The sequence below is a fragment of the Saccopteryx bilineata genome, chromosome 11 (genome assembly GCF_036850765.1).
Source record: "Saccopteryx bilineata isolate mSacBil1 chromosome 11, mSacBil1_pri_phased_curated, whole genome shotgun sequence".
Classification (NCBI taxonomy): Eukaryota; Metazoa; Chordata; class Mammalia; order Chiroptera; family Emballonuridae; genus Saccopteryx; species Saccopteryx bilineata.
This window is the reverse complement of record NC_089500.1, coordinates 67,641,564-67,666,326: the sequence shown is the minus strand read 5'-3', so window position 1 is coordinate 67,666,326 and position 24,763 is coordinate 67,641,564. Positions and strand designations below refer to the sequence as shown.

At 40.2% G+C, this 24,763-nt stretch overlaps 1 protein-coding gene across 3 annotated transcripts in view; it reads right to left on the bottom strand.

The window, feature by feature from the left end:
- Window positions 1–24,763, bottom strand: part of PHTF1 (putative homeodomain transcription factor 1) — a 48,646-nt gene that overhangs the window by 22,000 nt on the left and 1,883 nt on the right. For 2 of the 3 annotated variants that reach the window (XM_066246886.1, XM_066246887.1), the window contains 2 exons: window positions 2,489–2,558; window positions 1,868–2,026 (listed from right to left, as the gene is read on the bottom strand). In XM_066246886.1, the coding sequence (XP_066102983.1) occupies window positions 1,868–2,026; window positions 2,489–2,558 (229 nt within the window). Of the gene's footprint in view, window positions 1–409; window positions 515–1,867; window positions 2,027–2,488; window positions 2,559–24,763 lie in introns of those variants that run through there. The other variant, XM_066246888.1, reaches the window with a different exon arrangement.

Here is a 24,763-nt window from a genome sequence, read left to right as displayed (position 1 = left end):
TCAAGCACGTTGGCCCCGGCACTGAAGATGGTTCCATGAAACCTCTGCCTCGGGCACTAGAAATAGTTCGGTTGTGAGCACGGCCCCAGATGGGCAGAGCCCCAGACAGAGATTGCTGGGTGGATCCCAGTTGGGGCGCATGCGGGAGTCTGTCTCTATCTCCTCTCCTCTAACTTAAATTTAAGAAAAAAAAGAAAAGGAGACACTACAGGGTGTTAAGCAGGAAAATGACATGGCTTCTGTATGAAAACGTTTCTCTAAGTGCTATGAAGAGAATGATTGGAACAGAGAGCCAGAGAAGATGTTATTCCGATGGTCCCAGCAGGGAGATGCCAGTGTTGTGGACTCTGATGGTGGCTGGGGACAGATAGAAATAGGAGTCAAGACATATTCTGGAGGTCAAACTTACAGACTTGGTGACAGACTGGCTGTGAGAGTAGATGGCAAGGAAAAATAAAAAGAAGTTTTCACTTGAAAACTGGGAGGTTGATGACATCATTTAATGAAATGTGGGAAGCCCTAAAAAAAAAAAAAAGGAATGAGCTTGAATCAAAAAAAAAAGTTTGTGGGCCCTGGCTGGCTGGCTCAGTGGTAGAGCGTCGGCCTGGTGTGCAGAGGTCCTGGGTTCGATTCCCGGCCAGGGCACACAGGAGAAGCGCCCATTTGCTTCTCTACCCCTCTCCTTCCTCTCTGTCTCTCTCTCCCCCTCCCGCAGCCGAGGCTCCACTGGAGCAAAGATGGCCCGGGCGCTGGGGATGGCTCCTTGGCCTCTGCCCCAGGCGCTAGAGTGGCTCTGGTCGCAACAGAGCGACGCCCCGGAGGGGCAGAGCATCGCCCCCTGGTGGGCAGAGCGTCGCCCCTGGTGGGCGTGCCGGGTGGATCCCAGTCGGGTGCATGCAGGAGTCTATATGACTGTCTCTCCCCGCTTCCAGCTTCAGAAAAAATGCAAAAAAAAAAAAAAAAGTTTGTGGAAAAATATCTAGAGCTCTATTTGGATATGGCTAAGTTCAAGATACCTATTAAATCTTCATAGAAATGTCAAGCAAGCAAATTGCGTTTACAAGCCTGATGTTCAGCAGAGAGATCTGGCCTAAAGATACAAATTTGAGTCATCAGTCTATCAATTCTATTTAAAGCGATGGGACTGGATGAAAATGCCCAGAGAAGACAAGGGAGTCGGGATCCAAGCGGGAGGAGCCCAGTACTCTCGGGTCAGACAGAAGACAAGACAACAAAGCCTGGCCAGTGAGGCAGGTGGAAAAAAATTCAAGAGACAGGAGTTCAACAACTGTGTTTGCTCTATCCCAGCAAATAATTTTAAGATTATCTCGGCCCTGGCTGGTTGGCTCAGTGGTAGAGTGTCGGCCTGGAGTGCGGAAGTACTGGGTTCGATTCCCAGCCAGGGCACACAGGAGAAGCGCCCATCTGCTTCTCCACCCCTCCCCCTCTTCTTCCTCTCTGTCTCTCTCTTCCCCTCCCGCAGCCGAGGCTCCACTGGAGCAACGATGGCCCGGGCGCTGGGGATGGCTCCTTGGCCTCTGCCCCAGGCGCTAGAGTGGCTCTGGTCGCGGCAGAGCGATGCCCCGGAGGGGCAGAGCATCGCCCGTGATGGGCGTGCCAGGTGGATCCCGGGCGGGCACATGTGGGAGTCTGTCTGACTGCCTCCCTGTTTCCAGCTTCAGAAAAATACAAAAATTAAAAAAAATAAAAAAAATAAAAAGATTATCTCCAAATGGTGTACGTCCCTTCATTTCTTTGTACTTTAAACCATCAAATGAAAGAAGAGATGTAAGAACAGTAAGGTCAGCACCATCTAATAGCAAAAGCAGCTAAAAGAAACAGAATGTATTCCAACACTTCCAATTACCTTGCATGAGGTAAAGCAGTAGCAGCCAAACAAAGATTCTTAAAGAGGTAACTTGAATCCACCAATTGCTGAACAATGGGAAAAACACGACTCGAACAAGCCCCTTCCGGGTCAGAGATGTCCATGGAATTTCAGGTTTGGCTTTGGCAAATGTTGAACCTTTAAATATACAAAAAATAAGAAATAAATAAATTGAATATTTGCAAACACTATAGACTAATGCCTGCTTGTAGCACTCGATTAAAAATGGGGAGAGCAAAAGCAGCACATAGCCTGTTCAGTTTCAAGAGAATCCACTCAGATGTAAGTTAGACGTAAGAGGATTCTTCGATGTAATGACTTCTTGCCTCAGTCATGAGGACAAAAGCTCAAAATAAGTCAGGATCACTTGACTGTTCTACAATACTGCCTATTCGTCTTAATTACAAGGTCATCCCTCCCTCGAGACCCTTATAGAAACCATGTAACTTATGTTGCCACACTGCAAAGGGGAAAAAAGGCTAAAGCCTGAAGGATGAAGTAAGACTACTTTTGGAAATTTAAGTACATAGCTAAAAATGATCTTTAGTACCACTATAAAGTAATAATATACATGAGAAACTAACCACATTTAGAACTCACCTCTGATTAAGTCAACATCAATCAAGTCTGGCTTTATGTGACCCATCTTTTTTGGTTTGTTTTTGAAGCCCTAGGATGAAACAAAGCAGAAACAGAAAGAAAGAAAAAAAAAGGCCTTTTAAGTACAAAAGGTAAACTTATGTTTCTGTTTCTCTATAGCTGACTCTCTCTTACCGGGTGTGTTTTTAATCCTAATGCTCCCTCCAGGAACTTGTCATTAAATTTATTTTGTTTTACTTTTTCGTTTTATCATGCACACACTTTTATCACTTTAAAAAATAATCACACAGAGCCCTGGCCGGTTGGCTCAGCGGTAGAGCATCGGCCTGGCGTGTGGGGGACCCAGGTTCGATTCCCGGCCAGGGCACACAGGAGAAGCACCCATTTGCTTCTCCACCCCCACCCCCTCTTTCCTCTCTGTCTCTCTCTTCCCCTTCCGCAGCAAAGGCTCCATTGGAGCAAAGATGGCCCGGGAGCTGGGGATGGCTCCTTGGCCTCTGCCCCAGGCGCTAGAGTGGCTCTGGTCGCGGCAAGCGACGCCCCGGAGGGGCAGAGCATCGCCCCCTGGTGGGCAGAGCGTCGCCCCTGGTGGGCGTGCCGGGTGGATCCCGGTCGGGCGCATGCGGGAGTCTGTCTGACTGTCTCTCCCCGTTTCCAGCTTCAGAAAAAAAATACACACACACACACACACACACAAAATCACACAGTGACAAAATTTCAGTAAGAGAAAAACAGTAATCACTAACCCATCTCTTCTCCAAATTTTGTTCATTAAAAACAATTAACTTGACCTTGGCCAGTTGGCTCAGCAGTAGTGTCGGCCCAGTGTGTGGAAGTCCTGGGTTTGATTCCCGGTCAGGGCACACAGGAGAGGTGCCCATCTGTTTCTCTACCCTTCCCCCTCTCCTTCCTCTCTGTCTCTCTCTTCCCCTCCTGCAGCCAAGGCTCCATGGTGCAAAGTTGGCCCAGGCATTGAGGACGGCTCCATGGCCTCCACCTCAAGCGCTATAATGGCTCCAGCCACAATGGAGCAACAACCCATATGGGCAAAGCATCGCTCCCTGGTGGGCATGTCGGGTGGATCCCGGTCAGGTGCATGCAGGAGTCTCTCTGCCTCCCTGCTTCTCACTTCAAAAAAATACAAAAAACAAACAAACAAAAAAAAAACCAATTAACTTTTATCTTTTTTTAGCTATCTCTTTTGGTATTTACTTCCATACATCTAAATAATATGTTTATACTATTTTTAATTTATTTTAGAAATCACCTAATATACAGGGTGGTGCAAAAGCAGGTTTACAGTTGCATGTGAAATACAGTCTATTCTTGTATTATTATTTACTATTTTCCATATAAATAACTATAAGCCTACTTTTGCCCCATCCTATAATATATGAGAATTTAATTCTTTCACTACTAATCTCCACATTCTACCTTCTACCCCCAAAACATATATCCTCACAATATAGTAATACTGATTTTTTGATAAATCAGTAGTTATAGTATGATCACCATGAAATATTCCCTGTATTCTTCCATATACTCTATGAGGTTAGTCAAAATAGTAACCATTGTTTAAACACTCAAATGCCAGAAAATTAATCAAAATCCTTAAATGCGGGCATTATATCAGATGAACTTAACGTTTTTAGGACATTTCACCCAAAAGCACATGAGACATTTTCCAGGACCACTTATTGAGCCACAAAACAAGTCTCAAAATTTTAAGAAATGAAAATGAAAACACAACCATCCAGAATCAATACGAGAGAACCAAAGCAGTTCTAGAGGGAAATTTAGAGCAATACAGGCCTACCTAAAAAAAAAGAAGAAAAAATCACACTTTACACCTAAAGGAACTAAAAAAAGAACAATAAACAAAGGCCAAAGTGAGTAGAAGGAAGGAAAAAATAAAGACCAGCACAGAAACACACAAAATAGAATCTAAAACAAAAACAGAAAAAGAAAATCAATGAAACCAAGAGCTGGTTTTTGAAAAGATAAAAGAAAACTGATAAACCTTTAGCCAGACTCATCAAGAAAAAGTGAAAGAGGGCCCAAATAAAATCAGAAAGAAAAGAGAAGGGGCAAACACCACCACAAAAATACAAGGGGTTATATAAAAAATGTACAATTATATGCCAACAAGTTGGAAAACTTGGAAGAACTGGATCAATTCCCAGAAATATAGATTCCAAGGCTGAGCGAAAAGAAACAGAATACCTGAACAGACCAATAACTGCAAACAAAATAGAATTAGTAGTCAACACACAAAAAAAAATCCCCAACAATTAAAAGCCTTGAACCAACTGGCTTCACAAGTAAATCTTACCAAACAGTCAAAGAAGAATGACTATTCTTTTCAAACTATTCCAAGAACTGAACCGAAAAAAAGCTGCCAAACTCATTTACAAAGTTGGCATTATCCTAATACCAAACCAGACAGACACTACAAAAAAAAAGAAAATTATAGGTCAATATCTCTGATAACACAGACACAAAAATACTCAAAATATTATTTAACTGAATAAAAGATCATGCACCACAATCAAGATGGATTTATTCATGGGATGCACAGTTGGTACAATATCTGCAAGTCAATTAATGGGAAACATCATATAAACAAAACAAAAGATGAAAGCCATATAATTCTATCAATAATTGCAGAGAAACCACTTCACAAAATCTAAATTGATTCATGATAAAAACTCTCAGCAAAGTGAGAATAGAGGGAACATAACTCAACATAATAAAAAACCATCTATGTCAAAACCACAGCTAACATTACATTCAATGGTGAAAGGCTGAAAGATTTTTAAGATCAAAACAAGACAAGGGCCCTTGCTGGGTAGCTCAGTTGGTAAGACTATTGTCCCAAATACAACAAAATTGCAGGTTTGATTCCTGGTCAGGGCACATACAAGAATCAACCAATGAATGCATAAATGACTACAAAAACAAATTGATGTTTCTCTCTCCCTTCCTTTCTCTAAAATCAATTTTCAAAAAAAGAGAGAGGGAACAAGACAAGGATTCCATCTTCACCTTTATTCAACAGAGTATTGGAAGTCCTTGCCATTGCAATCAGATAAGAAATAAAAAGCATCCAAACTGGAAAGGAAGAAGTAAAACTGTCATTATTTGCAAATGACATGAGATTATATATAAAGAACCCTAAAGCCTGACCAGGCGGTGGCGCAGTGGATAGAGCGTTGGACTGGGATGTGGAAGGACCCAGGTTTGAGACCCCGAGGTCAACAGCTTGAGCAAGGGCTCATCTGGTTTGATCAAAGCTCACCAGCTTGGACTCAAGGTCGCTGGCTAGAGCAAGGGGTTACTCAATCTGCTGAAGGCCCACGGTCAAGGCACATATGAGAAAGCAATCAATAAACAACTAAGCTGTCGCAATGAAAAACTAATGATTGATGCTTCTCATCTCTCTCGGTTCCTGTCGGTCTGTCCCTATCTATCCCTCTCTCTGAATTTCTCTGTAAAAAAAAAGAACCCTAAAGACCCACCAAAAAATTACTAGAATAAACAAATTCTTCAATAAAGTAGCCAGATAGAAAATTAATATTCAGGAATAGGCTGCAGTTTTATAAAGCATTAATGAACTAGAAAAAGAAATTAGGAAAACGATCTCATTTACAAATGCAAAAAAATAACAAAATACCTAGGAATAAATTTAACCAAGGAGGTAAAAGACCTGTACTAAGAAAACTATAAGACACTGAAGAAATTGAAGAAGATACAAATAAATGGAAGCATATACTGTACTCATGGACAGGGAGAATTAACATCATTAAAATGCCCGTTCTACCCAAAGCTATCTATAGATTCAACACAATTCCTATCAAAATACCAATGGCATATGTGGCAGAACTAGAATAATCCTAAAATATACATGAAACCACAAAAGACCCCAAAAAGCCATAACAATCATGAAAAAGAAGAACAAAGTTTGAGGTTATCATGCTACCTGATATCAAACTATACAACAAGGCCATAGTTATCAAAACAGCCTGGTACTGACACAAAAACAGACATATAGAACAATGGAACAAAAGAAAAGCCCAGAAATAAAACCACACTTACATGGCCAATTAATATGTGATAAAGAAGGCAAGAACATACAATGGGATAAAGATAGTCTATTCTAGTGTTTTTCAATCACCAGCTCGCAGACCGTGGTCCATGAAAGAGTTAACCATACATCAGGATGGTTAACTCTCGCAGACTGAAAGGAAATTTCTGGCAGACCAGCACTGGTCCACGGACCTGGCTGAAAACACTGGTCTACTCAATAAATGCATTGGTAAAATTGGGCAGATATATGCAGATAATGAAACTAGACCATCTTCTTACACCCTATACAAGAAAAAAACCTCAAAATTGATTAATGACTTAAATGTAAGATATAAAACTCCTAGAAGAAAATATAGGTGGTAAACTACCTGACATCAGTCTAAGCAATAAACTAAGCAAGGGAAACAAAAAATAAATTGAACTACATCAAACTAAAAAGTTTTGCACAGCAAAGGAAATAGTGAAAAGACATATTCATCAATGATACATCCAATGGGTTAATATCCAAAAAAATTTTTTTTTAAAACTCAACAGCAAAAAAAAAATCCAATTAAAAATAGGGCAGAGAACCTGGACACTGCTCCAAAGAGGACCTCCAGATGGCCAAGAGACATGAAAAGATGCTCAACATCACTAATCATCAGAGAAATGTAAATTAAAACCACAATGACACATCACCTCACACCTGTCAGAATGGCGCTCATCAATAAATCAATAAACAAGAGGTGGCAAGGTTGTGGAGAAAAGGGAACCCTCCTGCACTGCTGGTGGGAATGCAGACTGGTGCAGCCACTGTGGAAAACAGTATGGAGATTCCTCAAAAAATTAAAAATTGAACTGCCTTTTGACCCAGCAATTCCACTTCTGGGTATTTTTCCAAAGAAATCCAAAACACTAATCTGAAAGAACATATGCACCCCTCTGTTCAATGTAGCATTATATGCAATAGCCAAGATATGAAAGCAACCCAAGTGCCCATCAATAGATTAGTGTTCCCCATCTATCCAACACTTTGACTGGATAAAAAAGCTGTCTTATTCACACACACACACACACACACACACACACACACACTGGAATATTACTCTGCCATCAAAAAATAAAAATTATTTATGACAGCATGGATGGACCTACAAGGTATTATATGCTCAGTGACATGTTAGAAAAAGACAAATAGCATACTATTTCATTTATCTGTGTAATCTAAAGAACAAAAACGAAAAAACAAAATTGGAACAGACTCACAGACAGACTGGACTGGCAACTGCCAGAGCGGGGAGAGGTTGGGGACCGGGTGAAACAGGCGGAGGGATCCAGAAGTACAAGTACAAATCGGTAGCTACGGCAAGCGGTGGGGCTGTGAGGTACAGCGTGGGGAAGGATAGCGGTAGCTATGTGGGTACGAGGAAGGCACTGAAAATACAGGGGCAGCACGCTGTACAGTCCGGGATTGTCTAACCGCTGTGCGGTACCCCTGAAACCAATGCAAAGGAATAGAGAAAGTAAACTGTTAATTCAAAAATCAAGCCCTGGCCGGTTGGCTCAGCGGTAGAGCGTCGGCCTAGCGTGCGGAGGACCCGGGTTGATTCCCGGCCAGGGTACACAGGAGAAGCGCCCATTTGCTTCTCCACCCCTCCGCCGTGCCTTCCTCTCTGTCTCTCTCTTCCCCTCCTGCAGCCAAGGCTCCATTGGCGCAAAGATGGCCCGGGCACTGGGGATGGCTCTGTGGCCTCTGCCTCAGGCGCTAGAGTGGCTCTGGTCGCAACATGGCGACGCCCAGGATGGGCAGAGCATCGCCCCCTGGTGGGCAGAGCGTCGCCCCCTGGTGGGCGTGCCGGGTGGATCCCGGTCAAGCGCATGCCGGAGTCTGTCTGACTGTCTCGCCCTGTTTCCAGCTTCAGAAAAATGCAAATAAATAAAATAAATAATCAAAATAGAAATAAATTTAAAAGAATAAGTATAAACTGACAATAGAGCTCTTATGCTTTCTAGGATATATATATATATATAAAATTACTAAAGTTGGGCTGCTCCTCAAGTGCTTTTCAGTCTTTTTCCCTGTTGGCAACTACCAAAGATAAAACATACTATATATATATCAACTACCTCTTTTCCAAGTTTCATTTATTTTATTACTTACTTATGCTTCTTCAGTTGTCAAAATACAAAAAAATTCAGTGTCCTGCTGTAAATTCAACTAAAATTACAGTGGTTTCATATTTTTAAGTATAAATGTTAAATAAGGCTACTTCAAATCATCACTCATTTTAGACTCCAAAAGGAAGATTCTATCAAATTGACAAACTGCAACTATATGTTTTATGATCTTTAAAACAATTTTTAATTTGTTTACATTGTTCATTCAACTTAACTTTACAAGTAAATTTCATGAAGCTCTGAATCAAGTCTTTTATAAGCAAGCTAACTTAGCATTTGTACTCATTTTCTGTTCTCTTAACTCTATAAAAAGCAAAATAAGAGGGGAAAAAAAAAAAGCAAAATAAGAGGGAAAAAAAAACCCTAAAGATTCCACCATAAAACTATTAGAACTTATAAATGAATTCCATAAAGTAACTGAATAAAAAATTATTCAGAAATAGGTTGCATTTTTATACACCAATAACAAACTATCAGAGAAGTTAAGAAAATAATCCCATTTACAAATACATCAAAAATAAAAAAAAATACCTAGGAATAAACTTAACCAAGGAGGTAAAAGAACTGTACTTGGAAACCAAAAGACACTGAAGAAGACACAAAGAAATGGAAGGAGAGACTGTGTTCATGAAGAATAGACATCATTAAAATATTTCTAAACAACCCAAAGCAAGCTATAAATCCAATGCAGTCCTATCAAAAATACCAATGGCATTTTTTTCATAAAACTAGAACAAATGATCCTAAAATCTATACAGAACCACAAAAGACCACAAATAACCAAAGCAATCTTGAGAAAGAAGAACAAAGTCAGAGGTATTACACTATCTGATATAAAACTATACTAAAAGACTACAGTAATCAAAATAGCATGGTACTGGCATAAAAACCAAACACACAGGTAAAGCGAACAGAATTCCGAACCAGAAATAAACCCTCACCTATATTGTCGAATATGTTCTCCCCCTGTGTAGTTTGTCTTTTTATTCTGTTCTTTTGTCTTTAGCTGTGCAGAAGCTTTTTAGTTTGATATAGTCCCATTTGTTTATCCTGTCTTTTATTTCATTTGCCCATGGAGATAAATTGGCAAATATATTGCTGCGAGAGATGTCGGAGAGCTTACTGCCTATGTTTTCTTCTAAGATGCTTATGGTTTCACGGCTTACATTTAAGTCTTTTATGCATTTTGAGTTTATTTTTGTGAATGGTGTAAGTTGGTGGTCTAGTTTCAGAATATGATGGTAACGGGGGGGGCACAAAGAAAACCAGATAAAAGGTGACGGAAAACAATCTGACTTTGGGTGAGGGGTATGCAACATAATCAAATGTCAAAATAATCTGGAGAGGTTTTCTCTAAACATATGTACCCTGATTTATCAATGTCACCCCATTAAAATTAATTTTAAAAAGATATAGAAACAACAACCTAAGTTTTACTGACAGGTGAATAAATAAATTGTGGTAAATAAAGAATAAAAGAATATTATTCAGGCTTAAAAAGGAGATCCTGCCATATGTGAGAGCATGCATAAAGCTGAATGATATTATGCTATGTGAAATGAGCCAGGCACAGAAAGGATATATATTGCATGATCTTACTTACATGTGGAATCTAAAAAGTCAAATACACTGAAGCAGGGAGAACAGTGGTTAGTCCAGGATATGGGGAAATTCTGTTCAAAGGGTACATAATTTGCAATTATGTAGGGTGAATAATTCTCAAGATCTAATATACAGCATGATGGTTATGGTTAATAACACTGTATTGTAATACCGGAAATTTCTAAGAAAGTAGATTTCAGGCACTCTCACTGCCAAAAAAGGGGGGTTAAGTATATAAGGAGATGGATATGTAAATTAGCTTGACTATAATTATTTCAGCATGGATATCATATCACCACATTGTACACCTCAAATATATACAACTATTAAAAATAAATTTAAAATGTTTTTGGAAAAAAAAAAGACCTACAGATGGCCAATAAATGAAAAGATGCTTAATGTCACTAATCATCAGGAAAATGCAAATTAAAACCACAATTGAGGTACCACCTCACACCAGTCAGGATGGCTATTGTCAAAAAAGCCAACAAACTAAATGTGTTGGCAACAATGTGAAGAAAGGTAACCCTTGTACACTGTTGGTGGGACTAAAATTGGTACAACCGCTATGGAAAACAATATGGAGATCCCTCAAAAAATTATAGATGGCTATGCCACAAGATCCCAAAATCCCACTTTAGGGTATTCATCCCAAAAAAACGAATACACTAATTCGGTAAGATATATGCACCACTACGTTCACTGCAGCATTATTTACAATAGCCAAGCTATAGAAGCAACCTAGGTATCCATCGATAGATGAATGGATAAAGATGATATGATACACACACACACAAACACACACACACACAAATGGAATATTACATAGCAATAAAAATGAAGAAACTTGGCCCTGGCCGGTTGGCTCAGCGGTAGAGCATCGGCCTGGCGTGCGGGGGACCTGGGTTCGATTCCCGGCCAGGGCACATAGGAGAAGCGCCCATTTGCTTCTCCACCCCCCGCCCTCCTTCCTCTCTGTCTCTCTCTTCCCCTCCTGCAGCGAGGCTCCATTGGAGCAAAGATGGCCCGGGCGCTGGGGATGGCTCCTTGGCCTCTGCCCCAGGCGCTAGAGTGGCTCTGGTCGCGGCAGAGCAACGCCCCGGAGGGGCAGAGCGTCGCCCCTGGTGGGCGTGCCGGGTGGATCCCGGTCGGGCACATGCGGGAGTCTGTCTGACTGTCTCTCCCCGTTTCCAGCTTCAGAAAAAATAAATAAATAAAAAATAAAAATAAAAAAATAAAAATGAAGAAACTTGCCATTTGCAACAACATGGATGGACCTAGAGGATATTATGCTAAGTGAAGTCAGACTGAGAAAGACAAATACCGTATGGTTTCACTTAGATGTGAAATCTAAATAAAACAAAAAAACCAGACTCACAGAAACTAAGACTAAAGGAATTGCCAAAGGTGGGGGGGTGGGAAGTTAGGTGAATAAGATGAAAGGGAATGTAGACAATAATCTTGAATACATTTGCATAATGATAGAGGATTACTAGTATCAGTGGGGTGACCACATTGTAAGGTGTAAAAGTGTCAATCACTATATTGTACCCCTGAAGCTAATATAACATAACATATTGTATACCAACATAAATATAAACAAATAAAAAATAATTACAAATAGATTGTGGCCAGGTCCACATGCAAATGATCCAAAAAGCCCTAGTCATTCCCATTCTCCGCCTCTGCCCGGGAAGGGCAGACACTATTTGGTCCCATCTGTCTCCATCCTTCAGACCTTGAACTACTTCATTAAAACACTGCCATAAAAATTCCTGATTTCATCATTTTCATCAGTTTCTCTGCCCTCAGAAGCAATATGTTAAAAATTAACTAATTGCTACCCTGGCCAGTTAGCTCAGCAGTAGAGCATCAGCCCAGCATGTGGAAGTCCTGGGTTCAATTCCCGGCCAGAGCACACAGGAGGAGCGCCCATCTGCTTCTCCACCCCTCCCCCTCTCCTTTCTCTCTGTCTCTCTCTTCCCCTCCCGCAGCCAAGGCTCCACGGAGCAAAGTTGGCCCGGGAGCTAAGGATGGCTCCACGGCCTCTGCCTCAGGCACTAGAATGGCTCTGGCTGCAGTGGAGCATCGCCCCCTGGTGGGCATGCTGGGTGGATCCCAGTCAGGTGCATGCAGGAGTCTGTCTGTCTGCTTCCCCACTTCTAGCTTCAGAAAAATAATAATAAAAAAAATTTGCTGAATAAACATTTGGGAAATTATTTTACATATTTTCAAACAAATCTGTTACACCAACAATTCTTTCTGTCTTGTATCTCAAAATTTTCTGAATTAAGGATATCTGGAAAATACATTCACAACCCCTTAAGATGTTTATTTAAAAAAAAAAAAAAAGGAATCCACTAGTATTTTCCTTGGTTGGGGTTTAGGGACACTGAAGATTTTTCTGCAACAACATTCTGAGATTAGATGACGGGGCTCCCAATTCTGTCCTCAGTATCAGGAATCCTTCCAGCCTGTCCATCTCCATAGCCTCGCCCCTCAACTTTCTCAGAAGAAATATCACCAGTCTCCTGTCTAAGAGCATGCTGCTTCTCCATAAAGGATTGAAAAGAAGATCAAGAAGTCCAGCCTCTGTGTTTACAAAGTTCATTCAGTCCCTGTTCTGAGCCCCAGAGCTCACCTCTGCCTCACACAGAACCCGGTGCATTCAATCCTAAGCCTCTCCAGTGAGCTCTGCAGGACCAACTGGCTTCCTTCTCCCCGCCTTGTCCTGGGGCTCCTAACACTCTCCCAATTCATTGTTCATCTCCCAAAACTGTGCGGACTTCCCACCTGCTTAGACCTCCCTCCTCAATCTTACTCCTTGACTTGGGATGTATTAGGTTTATACACCTCCTTTATGCATCCCTTTAATGTAACTTTAATGGTGATTCAGAAGGGAGAGATTTATAAACGTGTGTAGTCAGCCTACCACATTCAACCAGAAACCCAGTCATGGACTTTTTTCCAGAGGAAAGACTCCTTTCAGGGCCTTTGTCTTCCTCCATTTCAAATGAAAGGAAATTTGTTATGTTACCAAACATAATTTTCATTCCTCTTAAAAAAACAAATGTGTGGACTTTATAGAGTACTTGATACATCTCTAAGTTTCTAATGCTTCTTAAATTAATCACTATTTCTCCAAGGCATTTACTCAGTTTTATTAACTTGTAGACAATGGTTTTTACAGGGAAAAAACCCTCAAAATTTGAAAGTCACAAAACCTTGTTGCACATTATTATGAATCGAAGTAAATTTATGAATTATCTTTTGTATATCCTAGTTTGCCTAACAGTTTTGTTTCATGATTTTTATAAGTAACACTGTTTTAAAAGATAATTTTTATTTTTTTTTTTTGTATTTTTCTGAAGCTGGAAACGGGGAGAGACAGTCAGACAGATTCCCGCATGCGCCTGACCGGGATCCACCCGGAACGCCCACCAGGGGCGAAGCTCTGCCCACCAGGGGGCGTCGCTCTGTCGCGACCAGAGCCACTCTAGCGCCTGGGGCAGAGGCCAAGGAGCCATCCCCAGCGCCCGGGCCATCTTTGCTCCAATGGAACCCCGGCTGCAGGAGGGGAAGAGAGAGACAGAGAGGAAGGAGGGGGGGGAGTGAAGAAGCAAATGGGCGCTTCTCCTATGTGCCCTGGCCAGGAATCGAACCTGGTTCCCCCGCACGCCAGGCCGACGCTCTACCGCTGAGCCAACCGGCCAGGGCCTAAAAGATAAATTTTAATCTCACACTCAGTCAACATTTGTACATGCTAACTTCTGATCAAGTCTAAATATTAGCTATTTAATCATTAAAATTAATGTAAAAATTAAAGATTACAGTAATTTGCTATTTCCTTATTTTCAACATTGACCCAGTATTGATCTTTAGCTCTGTTTAACTAAACAGATGCAGCTTAACAATTTTAGTTGAATTGGATAGAACATGTTTCTATCCAACTCAACTAAAACCATAACTTTTATCCAATTCAACTATAAACTACAGATTTGTTTCTATCCAATTCAACTACAAACTCTAGATTTTACAGAAAAATGTTCCAAAATCCTAAATGTAATAAAATTAAATCTAAGAAGAAATCAAAATTTGAAAATTAGATATTTCAGGGGAAAAAAATAACCCTTTGAAGAAACATATATAATAATTTTTGAGATATGAATAATGATCATGGCCATAACATTTATCTTGTGCTATATTCAAAATCAGAATTAAAATATTAAAAGTAGAAATATCACTCCACTGAAAAAAATCACTGTATTTTATTCTAACAGATATAAAGCATTGTGGACATTTGCATTAAGTACTATTCTAACTAAAAAAGCTTGCCCTGGCCAGGTAGCTCAGCTGGTTAGCGCAGTGGTCGGCAAACTCATTAATCAACAGAGCCAAATATCAATAGTACAATGATTGAAATTTCTTTTGAGAACCAAATTTTTTAAACTTAAACTATATAGGTAGGTACATTCCTTATCGAGGTAGCGCCTGCATGTGGTATTTTGTAGAAGAGCCACACTCAAGGGGCCAAAGAGCCGCATGTGGCTCGCGAGCCGCAGTTTGCTGACCAGGGAGTTAGACAGTTGTCCCAATAAGCTAAGGTTGAAGGTTTGATCACCATTCAGGGCACATACAAGAATCAACCAATGATGCATAAATAAGTGAAATAAATCAATGTTCCTTTCTCTCTCTATTCCTCTCTAAAATCAATCAATAAGCTAAAAGTGCTTTAATTTTAAATAGAGCCAAATTCATTTTTCTACTTTCCTTGCTTTCTAGACTTTCACCTATAATGTTACAAAATTAAGATCAGCATTAACTAGAGAGAAATACCAAACTATGAAAACCTCCTTTAGCAACAGAAACACATTCATTCATTCATTCATTCATTCATTTAATAAACAAATATTCAACGTGTGTCTTCTAGATCAGTGGTCCCCAACCTTTTTTGGGCCACGAACCAGTTTAATGTCAGAAAATATTTTCACAGACCGGCCTTTAAGGTGGGATGGATAAATGTATCACGTGACTGAGACAAGCATCAAGAGTGAGTCTTAGAAGGATGTAACAGAGGGAATCTGGTCATTTTTTAAAAATATATAAAACATCGTTCAGACTTAATATAAATAAAACGGAAATAATGTAAGTTATTTATTCTTTCTCTGCAAACTAGTACCAAATGGCCCATGGACTGGTACTGGTCTGCGGCCCGGGGGAACCACTGTTCTAGATGCCAAATACCCTACCTGAGCTACGAACAAGTGAGTCAACGCGGCTCTATCTTTGAAGAGCAGAGCATGCGGCACAGAAGGGAAGCCCAACAAAGCCAAATGAATGAGGGGTCTTCAGGAAGATGCCCCCAGCCCTCCCTCAACATTTTTTCTTTACTAATAGAAGTCATTAATAAATTTATGACCGCTGTTCTTGAGAGAGATGGGAAAGTCACTATTTGCCTTTTTATGTGTTTGTGCTGAGGAAGACTAGAAAACACACACCATGCTTTGGTTTCTGATTCTTGTGCTTTACCCTACACGTTCTATAGTATGGATAAGAGGGGACATGCTCCAGGAGCTACTCTAAGCACTTCACAGGTGTTAGCTTTCTGAACTCATTTAGTCCTCACAACTGTCCCGTGAGACAGGTACTTTCATTATGCTCCCTTTGCCAATGAGGAAACCGAGGCACAGAGATTGGGACCCAATCATTCTCACTTCAAAGCACAGACCTCTGCCTCTCACTCCATGGACACAGTGCATTCCTCATCAATGTCGGGAGAGGTTTTCTTTGAATCCAGACAGGAGCACTTGCCTCAGAAAGGTTCGGTGCGATTAAACCAGGGGAGCTGTGAGTGAGTGTCCCTCCTAGCAGCCCAGGGGAAGACCGTAGGACAGACTCGGGACAGCCCTGCACCAGGTGCCGGAGTGGTGGTCTGCAAACTCTCTGCAGAACCCCTGGTACAGGCTATAGCCAGCCCTCTCCTGTTTGTCCCTGCTTAAAAAAATAGTAATATAAACGAAGCCACTTTAAAATGGAGCCCAGAGCTGTCATCCCGGAGGACCTGCCTTGCCCACCTTACTCTGCAAACCTGTGGAATGCTAGAACTGGCAATAAGCTCAGGGCTGGGCCTAAACAGCATCGTGTCCCAAAGAGCTGTCCTGTGAGGATAACATGAAAGCAGATATTATCATTATCAGACTGAAAATTTAAAATACTATTTAAATCAACATCACTACTAGCTGATCTGCACCTATAGAAATGCCTTCCCTCTATTGATGTAACTGTTCCTCTCTCATTTCTCATAAATACCCACCACCTTTGCCTCCTAATTGGAACATTATTTGGGTTTCTGCCTGATTTAGTGCTTCCCAAATAGGAATTTTTTTTATCTGAAATAAATGGCTGTTGCCTCTCACCTTGGCCTTTTAAGTTAATACCCTCAACATAACTGTGCAACACTTGACCAATGCAAATCCTACTCTCAGCCAGAGGGACAAAAGCACTGGCCACACTACTGGACTCGAACAGGGAATAGAAGACAAGTGGAGGGAACCCTGCCACACACCCTGACCTCTTGGCATATGAAATTTCCATTTATTGTCATTAAAAGAATCAAACTACTATAGAGCCAGGCACACACAAGGAAGTCACTGCTGACTTCGGGCACGTGAACAATTACATAGTATAGCACTACAGGGACATGTGTTAAGGGCACCTACACCACATTCAAGTGAGAAGCCAAAGAAAGGTTTCCATAGGAATATATCTACCTTGAGACCTGAAGGATGTGTAAGAATTCGCAAAGATGGACACTGGCTGTGGCAAAAGGGGTAATCAAGAAAAGCTTGAGAAATGAGAGAACGCATGATGGAAACGAAAGAAATTTCAAGAAAGCTGAAAGCAGCAGATGGTAATTATGCGAAGAATGTGAATTACTGGAAAGGGACTAGGAAGTTAGAGGATAGTTTTAAATGTGAGAAAAACTTTCAGATTTATGTTAAAATACAAACAAGGTAACAAGCCAGCTTCAGTGATGATGAGGGGTGAGGGGGAAACAAGAGGCAGAGAAAACAAAGTTTAAAAAAGCTGTTCTGAAAAAAAAAAAAAAAAAAAAAAAAAAAAAAAAAATTAAAAAGCCTGACCTGTGGTGGCGCAGTGGATAAAGCGTCAACCTGCAAATGCTGAGGTCGCCGGTTCGAAACCCTGGGCTTGCCTGGTCAAGGCACATATGGGAGTTGATGCTTCCTGCTCCTCCCCCCTTCTCTCTCTCTATCTCTCCTCTCTCAGTCTCTCCCTCTCCTCTCTAAAATGAATTAAAAAAAAAAAAAGCTGTTCTGGCCTGACCAGGTGGTGGCACAGTGGATAGAGCGTGGGCCTGGGACACAGAAGACCCAGGTTTGAAACCCCGAGGTCGCTGGCTTGAGTGTGGGCTCACCAGCTTGAGCATGGGGTCACTGGCTTGAGCACTGGCTTAAAGCCCAAGGTTGCTGGCAAGGGGTCACTCACTCTGCTGGAGCCCCCTGGTCAAGGCACATATGAGAAAGCAATCAATAAACAATTAAGGTGCCGCAATGAAGAAATGATGTTTCTCATCTCTCTCCCTTCCTGTCTGTACCTCGAGAAAAAAAAAAAAGCAAGCAAGCAAGCAAGCTACTCGGGTAATTTAAATCCGTGTGCACAAAGGCCCAGATGGTATTCCAGGCCTTGTGGGCAACTGGGTCTGGGAGCAGCTACTCAGCTCAGGTATGCGACACTAAAGCTGACATAGACACAGACAATACATACATAAAACACAGGCCCTCTGTGCTCCAGTGGATTTGGCCAGACCAGGCAATTAGAAGCATGAATTCCAATATCAAAAAAAAAAAAAAAATAGATGGTAGAATCCAGAAGTTTTGACAGTTGAAAATGAAGCCACAGAAAAATTCCAAATCCCAACTTTAGCACTCTAGCTACTCACTGAATACGAAAGACGAGAAGGGACAAACAAGGCTGGGTCACAGGAAGGCACTGCAAGTCATGTGACAACAGGCAGAGACATAATCTCTAGGCAGGGGAGTGAATAATCAGGAAAATACATATTTAAGTCTATCTGACTCCAAAGCTCATACCTAAATGATGATGAGATTTGTTTATTTGTTTTTGCTGTTGGTATAAATAAAAGATATTGGTATACCCATATACCGATGTGTTCATAATACCTCTCTATCAATCTGTCTATCTCAAATAGATTACATATATCTATCTTATTATTCAGGTCATTCCATTTAATATATTTTTCATTTTTTAGAGGAGAAACCTATTTTTATTAAAATAATATTTTACTACTAGGCAAAAAGAGCCCCAACTCTTTCCAACCTCATCTTTCCTTACCCTTAATTCCTACTTATTTCTTTTTTTACTTCTAAATAAGATGCATTACAGCGCTTTCTTCCATTTTAGATGCTATCCATTCATTTCTTACTGTTGAAGATGAGAGGTAGCTAGCTTTCTTATTTAGCCTTTCTGTTCCTTGGTTCCTTCTCCTATAAAGTAGGAATGATAACTACACCTGACTCATAAGAATGATGTAGGATCAACTGTGAGACTGTGTGTGTGTCTGTGCAGTGTTTAGAATAATGCAAGATACATCCTACATGCTAAATATTAATGATTATTAATATACCACCAAATACACACACACACACACCCCTCCTGAACTATGGTCCTCCCCCCAGTTTTATAACTTTTAATCAATATTTGATGTTTTGAGTGTTAATTTTACATAAATATGTTTCCCAGCTAAGCCAAGTAGTAGACAATTATATTTCTTTTTAAAAATTGTATCTGTCCTAGAATTGTAATTGCCTGTTTTTCTTTCTCTTAATTTTATCCATATACACTACTAATTCGTTTTAAATCTCTCTAGAAGTGTTATAAATCTGCTTCAATGTGCTCAAACACAGCAAGGACCGGTTTCTCTTCCCCCCTCGAAGATGTCTCCATCAGTGTTCCATCCTCCTGCTCCATTACTGTTTGGTTGTTTTCTCGGCCTGATATACGGGGACATCTCTTCATCATCCCAGAATTCCCTTTATATCTCTCTGTGGTGGCTCTCCTCTTCCCTGATACTATAGACTTCTCTTTTTTGGTTTATTTTTTATAATACACGTCCTCTTATGCTTTCTGAGAGACGTGACATGGGTGATAAGATTATTTCTGAGACTTTGAAGGTCTCAATATATCTTCATGGAGTGCCTTTACATTTGGTTAATAGTTAGGCTGGGCATAAAGTTTTTGTTGAAAGTCATTTGTCGCCTGACCTGTGGTGGCGCAGTGGATAAAGCGTTGACCTGGAAATGCTGAGGTCACCGGTTCGAAACCCTGGGCTTGCCTGGTCAAGGCACATAAGGGAGTTGATGCTTCCAGCTCCTCCCCCCCTTCTGTCTCTCCTCTGTCTCTCCCTTTCCTCTCTAAAATGAATAAAAATAAATAAAAAGAAAGTCATTTGTCTCAGAACTTCGCATGTTCCACTGTCTTCTGGCTTCCAGATGAGCTAGAAATTGCTATTGAAAGGCCCAATGGAACTCTGACTCTCAGTTTCTATGTATGATTATGATCTTTCTCTGCCTAGAATTCTAAAGGCAGCCAGGGGTAAAAAACCCAAACAAAACTGTAACCTATAAAAGAAACCCCATTAGATTATCATCAGATTTTTCAGCAGAAACCCCACAGGTTAGGTGAGAGTAGAACAAATATTCAAAATATTAAGAGAGAGAAATCACCAACCAAAAATAATATATTCAGCAAATTTATTCTTAATAATAATGGGGAAATCAAGGCTTTTCCAAGTATCCATTACACTTATGAGGGAGGCACTAACATGCTGAATGCAAGTTCAGTGTGCAGTGGGTGGAGCTTGTTGAACAGGGGGCCTTGCACAGTAAAAAGGTGGCCAACCATTTCACTTCCAGTATCCTGAAGTCTTTTCTCTTTAGTTAGTTTCTACAAAACAAAATTCCAGTCTTCTGTTTGGAGATTACAAAGCTGGCCACCAGATGTTCTCATAATCTCTATCATTAATACAGTATTTCACCCCCCTCTCATTTGTGACTACTGCTTGAGAATCCAATACTTCTCTGATTGCTCCTTTCCAGAGAGCAAGCTTCAATCCAATCAGGGGGGAAGACAAGGGTAGCTCTGTGGCCATGTAGAATAAGAAAGAGGATCTGGGGGCAGACATATTGCCCCTTATACATACGCTCAAACAGTCTTATTTCCAGATTCTCAGTTCTACCTCATTCCTGCAGATACAGCTGAAGCATCTACTCCTGACTCTTCCAAAAATTAAATACAAGGGTTTTAAGCAGGGAGCTCACTTGCTCTTGTCATTCCCTACCAAAGACATTTCACGTTTTCACTTTCCTCACTTCCCAACTTTTCAAATTGTGTAGTCTTCTCTTCCAGCCTTTTAATCCTTGAGGGCCAATTATCTTTTTCTTGTTTTTTGTCATTTTTGAGGGGTTTCAGAATAGAGCAGCTGGAAATTAATGCACACATTCAAGCTGTCACCTTTCATAGGGAGTCTCATCTGTCATGTAGCTACCATCCAGCTTAATAAGACATTACAAATATAGCTGAAGTTGCCTCTGCATTTACATTTAGCCTTTTCAATTTTTTTCGTTAAAAATCATGTCATTTTCAAACACCAGTTCTTGTTATTCTAATGTTAGAATTTTTAAAAATATTTTTAAAATAAAGGATAATTAGAATGTTTTGCTCATCTTAGCAAATACCTCAAATGGCATGCTAAATAGGGAGTAATAGGAGCCATTCTTGTTCTGTGTTTCGGTGGCAAGACTAAATTGAGCTTCATTACTGAAATAATGTTAGACCTTAGATTTAATATAGTCTCTCAATTAAAACAATTCAGAAGACAATTTTCATTGGATATATGTATGAATTTCTTGTATACTACATTATGATTTCTATTTTTCTTCTTTCTTTTTTACTGTTTATTTTCTTGATTTAGAGATAGATAGAGAGAGAGAGAGAGAGAGAGAGACAGGAACATCGATCTGTTCCTGTATGTGCCCTGATCAGGGATCAAAATGGCAACCTTTGCATTTCAGGATGATGCTTTAACTATCCAAGCTATCTGGCCAGGGCTCTATTGCTTTCTATAGGTAATTAAAGAAAATAGCTACATTGAGGTATAATTTACATACTATAAAATATCCATATTTAGGTGTAAGGTTTTAATAATTAATTAGGTAGATTTCTAGTAAGTTTATAGTTGTACAACCACCAACATAGTTAAGTTTTGGAACATAGTTAAGTTTTGGAACATTTTCATTCACAAAGTAATTTTTGTTCATTAGGATTATTATATTTTCTTTTTAGCGAGAGAAAGAGTTGGGGAGACAGTCAGGGGCAGACAGGCTGGAAGAAAGAGAGATGAGAAGCCTCAATTCTTCACTGTGGCATCTCAGTTGTACACCGATTGCTTTCTCATATGTGCCCTGACTGGGAGGCTCCAGCAGAGCAAGTGATCCCTTGCTCAATCAAGCCAGTGACCTTGGAATTCAAGCAATGATCTTTGGGCTCAAGTCAGCGACTGTGTGATCATGTCTATGATCCCATGCTCAAGCCAGCAAACCCTCGCTCAAGCTGGCGACTTTGGGATTTCAAACCTGGGTCCTCAGCATCCCAGTCCAACACTCTATCCACTGCACCATCACCTGGTCAGGCCATTAGGATTATTTTTATTACTGCTTCTCTCCCAGTTTATTATAAACTCCATGAAAAGAAAAATGCAGCATGTTTTTGCTCATTATTATTTAGATAAAGTGCCTAGCCCACTGTCTAATATACAGTAGGTTGGTATACAACAAATACTGTTAAATGACGACTTCATAAAAACAATTTGTCTTATTTTTGTTCTTTCCTTTCTTTACTTTGATTAGTTTTCTTTCTCTATATTCTTCATATATGAACTTAAATCATTGTACTCTTCTTAATCTAGACATTTTTGTTAATATAGACATTTTGAATAATATATTATAATAGAAAAATTCCATAGATTTTGTTATGTCTTTATTATTGCTATCCTTCAGAAATGTAGCTAGGGCCTGACCAGGCAGTGGCATATTGAATAGAGAGCATTAGCCTAGGAGGACGCAGAAGACCCAGGTTCAAAACCCTAAGGTTGCCAGCTTGAGCGCAGGCTCATCCAGCTTGAGCACAGGATCATAGATATGACCCCCATGGTCACTGGCTTGAAGCCCAAGGTCGCTGGCTTGAGCAAGGGGTCACTGGCTTGGCTAGAGTCCTTCAGTCAAGAAAGCAATCAATGAACAACTAAGGCGCTGCAACTATGAGTTGATACTTCTCATCTATCTCCCTTCCTGTCTCTCTTGCTAAAAAAAAAAAAAAAAAAAAAAAAAAAATGCAGATAGGACATAGCCCCTCTCTACTCAGCCATAAAAATGTTTTCATTTTCTATAGACTAATGTCTAAAGTTCTAAGAAAATCAAGTCAGCTCCGAATGACTTATGGACTACCGTCTCATCTACAGACCTTATACTTCAATCAGATTGGACTTCTTGCTCTTCCCTAAACCAGTACTGTACTCCTGTTTGTGAACACTCTTCCTCTTGTGCTCAGCACCTAGCAGAATGCCTTAAACACAGCAGCTCAATAAATGTTTGTAGAGGGGTTCATACTGCTTTTCACAAACCAAGGTTAGATTTTTTAAATTTACATCTTTTATATTATTATATAATTTTTATATTATATATTTATATTGTACTCTTATAATTTTGAATATTTTATGTAATTTCTAATTTTATTGTACTATGATCTGATATTTTTGTTTTAATTTTTTTAAATATATTTCATTTTCGAAATATTTGTGAGAAAACAAATAAAAATATACACAATAGATGGGGTTCAATTACATACAGCAACAGACACTTAGTTCCTTTTATGAATCAAGACGTTCAAATAGTAAGCTACAAATACAATTCCTGCCCCCAAGGCCTAAGAAGATGCACTAGTTAACATAATGTTGGTCAGTATACTAAGAAAAAGGTATGCATTAAACGGCTTGGAAATAGAAATTGAGGAAATATTTAAATTGTAGGGAAAGCAGATGGGTAAGGAAATGTTATGGCAGTTAAGTATTATGAAATCCTTCGGTGGATAAAGAAACCAAAACCCAGACAAAGTATAACACATGTTCAAGATGTGTCTAGAAATCCCAAAGGAGATTGAACTCCCAGTTCTGTGCTCTTTCCATCACACTAGACATACTATCAACACTTTTTAGCGACTCACAAAAGAATAATAGGAAAGGATTTAAAGAGTAACAACAAGAAAACTAGGGTAGCCTGGTTAGGTGGTGGTGCAGTGGACAGAGCATCAGACTGGGATGCGGATAACCCAGGTTTGAAAGTCCCAGGTGGCCAGCTTGAGCGCGGGGTCACTGGCTTGAGCGTGGGATCACAGACATGACCCCATGGTCGCTGGCTTAAGCAAAGTGTCACTCGGTCGGCTGTAGCACCCCAAGTCAAGGCACGTATGAGAAAGCAATCAATGAACAACTAAGTTGTCACAACGAAGATGTTTCTCATCTCTCTCCCTTCCCGTCTGTCTGTCCCTATCTGTCCCACTCTCTGTCTCTGTCAAAGAAAACTGGGGTATTTATTCATCCTTACCCTATCTCCCATTAATATAAAAAAAATCAAGGACTATACGAAATTGTGAAGACAGTCAAGCACCATGTAATTCAAACAACTTTCTAGTTGATTGGCCTACGAAAAAAATGCACTCTGAAAGTATTGATTAAATGCACTTCACCAGAGATTACATGTACCAGTTCAATCAATGTGACTTAGATAAATAGAACAAACTATTAAATTCTACTACACCCATCCATCTACACATTTTTTTTAAATGTTAATAGAGGGTCTATAGCAAATCTTTAAAAAAGTCCAAACATAAACCTGGAAGCCCTTATTCGGCACTTTCCAAGGAAATGAGACCCTGACTACAGATTTAAGTATGACTGTCAAGTCAATAGAGAGAGACAGTTAGGGGCAGGGCTGGTGTTTAAGCTTTCACACATCTCCCCAGACTACACTTGGCTGTCAAGTGCCCTTCCCATGACTAGTCTGCACCACCTTCCCTTCTCCCTACATGTTGACCCATAACCCTGACTCTGTAACACTAGAATATTTACCCCCCATTATAAAATAATAAACTGTCACTCTGAATCACACGTCAGTTTCAGCTGCTGAGTTAGCACGAAATAGCCCCAAGAATCTTCTCAGTTCTAACAGCACTGCAGAAAAAAATTTAAACCAGTAATTGAAAAGCTGATTCAGGCCATAAATGGATTTTACTTGGAAGAGAATATGGAGAGAGGAGGGGAAAAGAGGGGAAGGGGCA